The sequence below is a fragment of the Diachasmimorpha longicaudata genome, unplaced genomic scaffold, assembly GCF_034640455.1.
Source record: "Diachasmimorpha longicaudata isolate KC_UGA_2023 unplaced genomic scaffold, iyDiaLong2 ctg00000369.1, whole genome shotgun sequence".
Lineage (NCBI taxonomy): Eukaryota > Metazoa > Arthropoda > Insecta > Hymenoptera > Braconidae > Diachasmimorpha > Diachasmimorpha longicaudata.
Genome location: NW_026974107.1, coordinates 1 through 8,191, shown reverse-complemented (window position 1 = coordinate 8,191; position 8,191 = coordinate 1). Strand labels below are relative to the sequence as shown.

General features: G+C 37.1%; 1 protein-coding gene across 1 annotated transcript; it reads right to left on the bottom strand.

Annotated features, from left to right (window-relative positions):
* Positions 1-545: 545 nt before the first annotated feature.
* Positions 546-4,148, bottom strand: LOC135172500 (uncharacterized). Its single transcript, XM_064138535.1, has 5 exons — positions 4,055-4,148; positions 3,175-3,348; positions 2,873-3,067; positions 2,187-2,629; positions 546-1,955 (listed from the first exon to the last, which is right to left on the bottom strand). Exons 2-5 carry the CDS (start codon positions 3,203-3,205, stop codon positions 1,605-1,607), a joined length of 1,020 nt encoding a protein of 339 aa, XP_063994605.1. The 5' UTR covers positions 3,206-3,348; positions 4,055-4,148; the 3' UTR covers positions 546-1,604.
* Positions 4,149-8,191: the final 4,043 nt, after the last annotated feature.

Below are 8,191 nucleotides of genomic sequence, written 5' to 3'. Positions count from 1 at the left end.
TCTGGGCTTACCATTCGGCCCGAAATTGGCCCAGACCTATTGCCGAACTTTGGCCGCATTCTGGGCTGACCATTCGGCCCGAAATTGGCCCAGATTTACGACCAGAGCTGTGGCCAGGCTCCAACCGTTGCCTGTATTGGGTTCAGAATCACCAATAAATATATGAACGGTATATCTGATAAGCAGACATGTATTTATTACCTTCAACATTATACAGAAAACAGTTTTATTATGTGACAAAACTTATATTTAAATTTATTAAATCTATTGACAAAAAAACTCAGCCAATCAAAAACTTTTTTCCTCCTATCGACATAGTACATGTTTTCATCCGATTTTGGTTGAACAGTTAAAGATATGCAGTGTTTGTATCTCCAATTTTCATGAAAGATAATCACAACTATGAGATTTTTCCGCGAACAGAATATGAAAACTCAAAAAAATGATTGCAGGTATAAATTGTAGAAAAATCTTTTGTGGATTATTTTCATCCGCTTTTAAAATAAATAATCTACGTAGATCATTTGAATCCGAAATTTAATACGACATACCATATTAAGTCTTAATAAACTCTCTCTTACAATCTAATAATATTAGCAGTCAGTCTTCAGAATTCGAAGATTGTATTAACAAAATATCCAACAAAATAACGCACCAATGTTATTTTTTAAATTAGTAGTTTAGAATTGATAAATTATCGTGCTTCAATTCAAGCATGAAAACAGTCATTATAATAGCAATATTATGGATAATTTATTCCGCTATGGATGATAAGAATTAATTCTTATATCCATAGACAATTGCTGATACGAATTATCCTGATAAGAATTATTTTTTCATCTCGGAAAGACGTCCTTTTTTTACAATAATGTCTTCTCCATCTGCAACTCCGGAACATAGAATGATATTTAGTTGCATTGATTGTGTGCTAGTTCTATATAATATTGCTTATTATATTCACTCTTTCAAACAAACTTAGAAATATAAAAAAGTCTTGGATAGGATTACATATAACTAATTAATTTCAACCCTTAAATTTGAAATCTTTGGGGAATATGGACGCAGTCCGATTGTGAAACTTCAACCTTATAAATATTATTTGACTTGAATCACCAAATACTGAAAACAGCTCTCAATGGCTGAAATTACTTTCATTAGAATTTTTCTTAAAAATTAAAAATCCACTTATTATTTTTCCCTTTAAACTTTTGGACATAATATTTAATCCCTGAACCAACAACGGATATTTATTCCCGTGATCTAACTTATGAGGAAATGACATAGAAAATACTTTATTATGCTAAGATACATCACATTTTCCAATTGTTATTTCCATCTTCTGGATTTCCGACCTCGCCAGGAGAAATATAATAAATATAATTAATACTTCAATGACAGCCGAATACTAAACAATATTCATATATTAATATATATTCTGCCCAATGAAACGCCTCGCGATAAAAATATATTGATAATATAAACTTTTCCTATTAATCGTACCTTTTATCAAGAATATCACAACTAATACAATTACGAAAATGAATTAATGGAGTCATATTAACACAGTGATTTTACAATTCCATTTATCCCGGAAAAATGAAGTATTATCGATTGGTATCAAAGGAACAAACTGAATTATTCTCGTTATGATGACTTGACCCGCGTTGTCGTTCCTTACCCCCACCCTCTCGATCGCCAGAACGTGACAACCAAGTACTTACTTCTGACATTATCTTCTTCTCATCAGTGCTGGATCCTATTACCTCAATTATCACATCAATCAGCACTTTGCATACTGTAGTGTTATAAAAATTTTTCTTTTTCTTTCCGCCAGCTTCCTTTCCGTAACCAGAATAGTGCAGTGACACTGTCTTCCTCAGAACCGCAGATAGGATAGTGGAAACACATATTTTCATCTCTTTTTTATTGCTTATCAAAACTCTCATGAATAATCGCTAAAAATAAAAGAAGGGAAATTTTTTTGAATTTATGAACATGAGAAGACATCTTTGGGCTCATCGCCAGCGGGTTGGTTCTATAACCAAAGCGTTCCAGTGACGTAGACTTGAGTCCCGGTGATGAAAGATTTTTTCATCACCAGAAAACGAACCCAGTGCATGTGTCACCGCCCAATTTATTGATTTTACATAAAAAAGAAGAAAAACGATCAATTTCAGATATATTACCAGTGTTTCTACGAGATTTGGGTCCGTTGTCAATATCGCTTCGTATTCCTGGAACTTATCATCCATTTCAAATGGTAGTGGCGTAGACATCTGCTTCTGTATTTCAAGCAAGCTAGGACCAGAAGCTGGGGCTAGATTAGTGCCAATGATTGTGGTCTTGAGCTCATTCATAGACTGCTTTAAATCGTAAGCCATCCTGCGTCTTAAATTTTCGAGCTTTTCATCTAATTGCTGATCAAAGTAATCTCGAAGGGAGTTCAGGATTCGACGTTCATTATCAGCATAATGACTAGATGACAACTGGTTTTGTGGTCCCAGCATTTTTGGCATCTTAGCAGGGTGTACCATCATTGATCGTGAAGTTTTTGGAGTTCCTGGGCTCACAATCGAATTCAATCCGTCTTCAGCGCGTGTAGTAGACGATGCACGCCTTTTTCGGTTACCTTATGAAATTAAAGGAGGACCAAACGATATAAATTGATGGGTAGCAGCATCAGATGAAAAAAAAACTACCCAAGCCCCCACCAAAAATATATAATATAATCTAATTCTATATAAGTTCCGAATTTTGTAAAGAATGTTCAAAATATAAATTGGACCATTTTCAAATATTTATAAATATAAATTTTTTCATGCGGGAGGAACTTGGCCGATGATTGGTCATGGAATATCCGAGCCGATTTTACCTGAAGCGTTATGGACTAGTGGTGAAGGAGGTGTCAAATGAAGTTCTTTTCTTGTATTTCTCGCTGAGTCCATCGATTTTGTAGGTGACTGCAGAATTCCATCGGAGGAATCATTGCTCTCAGATTCATCAGTTTCGACGTCTTTAAGCAAAGTAATATTCTTCCTTGACCGCTGTTTAAATGATAAACATGCACCTGGAAATTATTGAAAATGATGATTTATCCCTGCCCGGATCATTTAATTAACACGAACTTAGAATTACGTGCTACAGTCCCATATTACCTCAAAATTGATTTATTACCTGTTGGTACAGATCGCGATTTACTCGACATTTGCAAAAAGCCAGAATTATTTTGAGCCTTTGAGGCTCGAATCTCCTCAGGATTAGCTATAAGACAATCATGATTTTCGTCTTCAGAGTCAGATCCACTCTGGTAAATGCTTTGAAATCTTGTCTTTGGTTTTGCTTGTATACCTACGAAATTTTACAAGTTTGTAGTGAAGTAGTAACACAACGTAAGTTGTCTCCAGCCTTTGTTTTTTATAGCTATTTCAAAGTGGGGAAAGAATGCATGCATTTGAAAAAATATTTTTTTTGTAGAACCTATCGCTCCTACAAAAAAGGTTTCTATCAAAATTTTACCATTTTCCGTAGATGTTCACTTTGATTTACCTCTTCACAACAGAATTATAATGCTTTCCTACATAAGAGATGGTGGGGAAAAATGGAACGTTTCTCGTCCCCTCAACATTCCAATGCTTTTATGTATAAACAATCATATCAAGTGTAAATCATAAATTTTCCACTTTATCTTGTTCGCACGTAGTGATTTCTGTTAGCGACTCAATTTTTTGATGAGTAAAGAATTGCAATAAAAAAAAATAACCTAATATTTTTCGACCACAACATAATAAAAATTTTCTTATAAAATCATTCAATGCGATTCTCTCTTAAAACGATGTTTCGAGACAAATACACATGTAATGACTGCACAGATACATAATTAATATTTATTTTGTAAAAGATTTCAAAAATTCGGTCAATCTAATTCCCAATTTAGGGAACGATGGGTCTTTTGATGTTAAATACGAGAGTTGAATAAATTGGGGATGAATAATTGGGGTTAAGAGTGGTTATAATTGTTGATAATTGACTTTTACTTCATATTAACAGGACTTACCAGACTTTGGAGTTTGATTTCTAGGTGGAATCGGGATTTTAGTACTAAAGATGTTGTTTAGTTGAGACTTTGATGCAGTTAAGGGTTTTGCTGAAATTTTTGCTTTCGAGGAAGTTTCGGACCTCCCCCCCTTTCGATCATTTTCACCATCGGTTGTCTCACAGTTGAGAGTTACTTGGGCCTTTTTTAATCTTCTGCGACCCTGATCCAAATCAGCTGAACACAATCAACATATGATCCTTTAATATTGAAATGAACCCATCGAGCAATTCATCAAGTTATAAGTGGAGTCATTTCAATTTTTGTACCTGCTCCGGTGATGAAGCAAAATGGATAACTTTGCCAAGAGTCCTTGGGCGAGTGCAATTTTTCCAAGTAGTCGTCAAGTAGATGATATTCAGTTGTCGGTGGGAATTTACAGGTGTCTTCTTCTGCACTATTAAACCATTTTTTCGGCACCAAATCAATGCATGGTAGCCCTTTTTCGTTTTTCTCGAGAAATTCGATGACTGCGAATGGTTCGCTGAGATTTTTTGGATCGCGAGATGGATGTGAGGTTTCCGACATTTTAGGTTATGAAAAAAAATCACGATTCGTACAATTGAACCTGGTGTTTTCGAGTAGTTTCATATAAACTGATAACTTTGCAGAATGATGCATATAGCTTATTATTTAACAGAAAAAATTGCGTTTCTATTTCCATGTGTTTTGAACGGTTTTTTGTCATCACCCCACTGATGCTTCTTTTTTAGCGCCACTATTCCTTCAAAACGATTATATCACAAATATCTGTCAAACACTTAACACACATTTAATTCACATTAAATTCTCACTTCTTGTAATTTACCGTCAACTTAGTTGGTGAAATCCGAATTTGAGACAAAAAGCCCGATAAACGGATGATACGAGCAATTATGAAAGGTTATGTACACGGACGCCAGATCTAACCGATTTATGTCCCACTTGCATGTAACGACTCCACTATTGAAATTTTCTAACGACCTCGATGATCGGATTTTCATGTCGATTGTTGATTTAAAACATAAAATTGTTTGTTTCTTCCACAATTTTAATCACGAGTTCAACTAAAACATATACCCTCATTCATATACCCTCTTACCAAAAAAAAACTGCATTTCACAATGCGAACAATTTTTACGTTATTTTCTAGTGGAGGAGGGATATGGCGTATTGTCGTCCAGTTACATTTAATAAAGCACATTTGTGTTTAATTTTGTGTGCCTTCTTACATGTCATTTCAGCTGCCCAGGACTTAATGTAGAATATTCCTACTCGACTGGAAAAGTCTGGATAACTAAACGCCTCTTCCCTACTACTTTCCTGGTGTCCGAAAATATATATACCAGTAAGATCATCACAAATTTTGGATTTTCCTGATTTAACGAGAATTTGTGAAATTACGAAAACTTTCTCAATATCTAGGAGTACCACGTTATTTGGATGACTTGTCGTCAAGGTTAGACCATTGATGTTGATCATATTTGATGTTAAATGAATTTCCCCATCAATTATCATCGTTGTAGGCTTTCTCGCGATAACCCAATCACTCAGTATGTGTTTCTGATTAATTACCATGGTTCCTCCAGACTCCATCTCAGTTAGTCTGTTGATAATTTGTGTGAGTGGTTTTATCGAAGAATGAACGAGTTTTTTAAATAAACCAATGTAACTCTCTCCCCAAAACGCTGAGAGCTCATTCAGAGGAATTTTAAAGTATTGGGCATCATTAGCAACGTGGATGATACTATGCCAACTGAGAACTTGAGCCCCTTCATCATTATAAACATCAGGTAACGTCTCGAAACAAATTTTTAGCAGAGATCCAGCATATTCACTCAAATCCTTAACGAATTCCTTACTGTTTAAAATTCTGCTAGCAAAGACAAATAATGAGAAATGACAACGTAAAGGTTTCGGTAAGAAATCTTGTAACACGACGATACCACAATAATTAAGGAAAAACTTGAATTGTGATGCTTTCCATCTTGAGATATTATTCACATCAAATTCTTTCCTTTGAAATTCAATAGGGATATCGGCTTTTAATGACCTCATAATACCATCAAGCCGACGAACATCAGCTAATTTGATCCTCTGGGCTGAACTTCTCGTTAGCCATTTATCCAGCAGCCATTTCATATTACCAGAATAGAATAAATGCATTAAATCTAATGGCACTTGTTTTGTCAGATCGAATCTATCCAAAGAGAGCAGCGGGGACACAGAACCTTCATAATGATGTTCTGGTTGAACTCGCGTCTCGTAGGATACTTTAGTGCGTAAATTTGCATTGGTCACTGGATATATGCGTTTTCCTCGTCTTCCACAACCTACTGTAATGCCCTTGGTGAAACACCTTCCACAGGCATAGAAGGCTCCAGGAGCTTTGTGGCAGCAAATGAATGCTCGAGCTGGCGAATCAGCCACTATTGCTACAATTTTCACCTCAAAAACCTTGTCATCAATGCGCAAACCATTTTCTTGGAGTTCATTGGCCTCTTCAACAAAATCAGTCATGAATTCTGTGGCTGATAATGGTTTCCCATCCCCACAATAAATCGCGGCAGCAAAGGGTTTGGTAGTGTAATTTGGATGCTGTATTTTTATTGAAATTGGCCAAATTTCCTTCTTAGCATTCCGGTATACCTGCATACCGTCAATATGAACCAGAAGAGAAATGTCGTTTTCTCGATAAATTTGAGTTGAAATTATTTTTCTGAGTCCCGAGGCGATTCCCAAATAAATGAATTCACCTGGAATCTCATGAACTCCTCTCATGGTTGTTAGGTGTCTGCAATGGGGAGTTTGCAAAAGCTGCCGTGTAGTCTTGGGTATTGATGTGTAACCTTCACTTCTTAAAATGGCTAACAATTCATCGATTGCTTCTGCTGTTGTAGCTCTTCTGAATTTCACTGCCCATTGATTAATTTTTTGCTCCATTCCCCGCGGTTCCAATTTGTCCAGAGTTTGTGTATTCTTGTCTCCAATGCTGTCAGTGAATACTTTGTTGAAATCATTGTCAATGTCATCTGAATCACCATCACAACCTGAGCCCCCAAGAATTGGTTCATCCCTGTCTCCAACGCTGCTATTGGATTCACTGATGCAATCATTAAGATGCTTATACGAGCCACAATCACCATCACCACCCGACCAACTATCACCACAAGCACTAGCATTATCATCGAGATGTCGAACATCGACATCTCCACTAATTTGATCCACAATAGATCCACTACGGATAGTTATTTCATTGGCTGTTGGCAAACTAACCTCTTCCTCATCGGCATTATTGCGTTCACTGTAATCCGGAGTTTTTTCTTTAGCGCCTTCTACGTTTACAGATTCTTTTTTCTTCAGTTGATGAAAATGTCTGTATTTTTTAACCCGTGAATATGAACTCTGAGACATATTACAATAGTAAAAGAGTAATATTAAAATAATAAATTGCCGCACACGACACTCATGTCTACTGCCACAATCAGACTACTCAACACGCCATCTTACGGGCTGTTGTCATAGAATGTGTGGTATACGGTGATATCCACGCATATTTTCCCCTGAAATAGTATGTTCAGAAGAAATAATGGTACCTTCGGAAGAAGGAGAATCAAAGGACGAAAAATTTAGTGAAGGAACATTCCCCATGAGAATTCAATTTTTGGAATGCTGTTCCATATGGGACCCAAGCCTGGCAAACCATGCCCCTTGTCTGCCTGGCCATGTCTCGGGGCAAGCTTGGTGACCCAAGCCTGGCAAGCCATGCTCTTTACCAGTCTGGCCATACCTCGGGTCAAGCGTGGTTGCCCAAGCCCGGCAAACCGTGCTCTTTGCCAGTCTGGCCATACCACGGGCCAAGCTTAGTGACCCAAGCCTGGCAAGCCATGCTCTTTGCCGGTCTGGCCATGCCTCGGGCCAAGCTTGGTGGCCCAGATCTGGCAAGCCAGTCTCGTGCCAGACCTGGCCCGTTTCGTGGACATTGGCATTTCCTACCTGGGATGTACCATTACCCGAGATGGCCATCCCCCAAGTTAGTCATTGAACATTAAAAATTGCGCAAAACAATCTGTGATCAGAACACGTTGTGAATTGATCGAGATTTTGTCATGGGAAGAA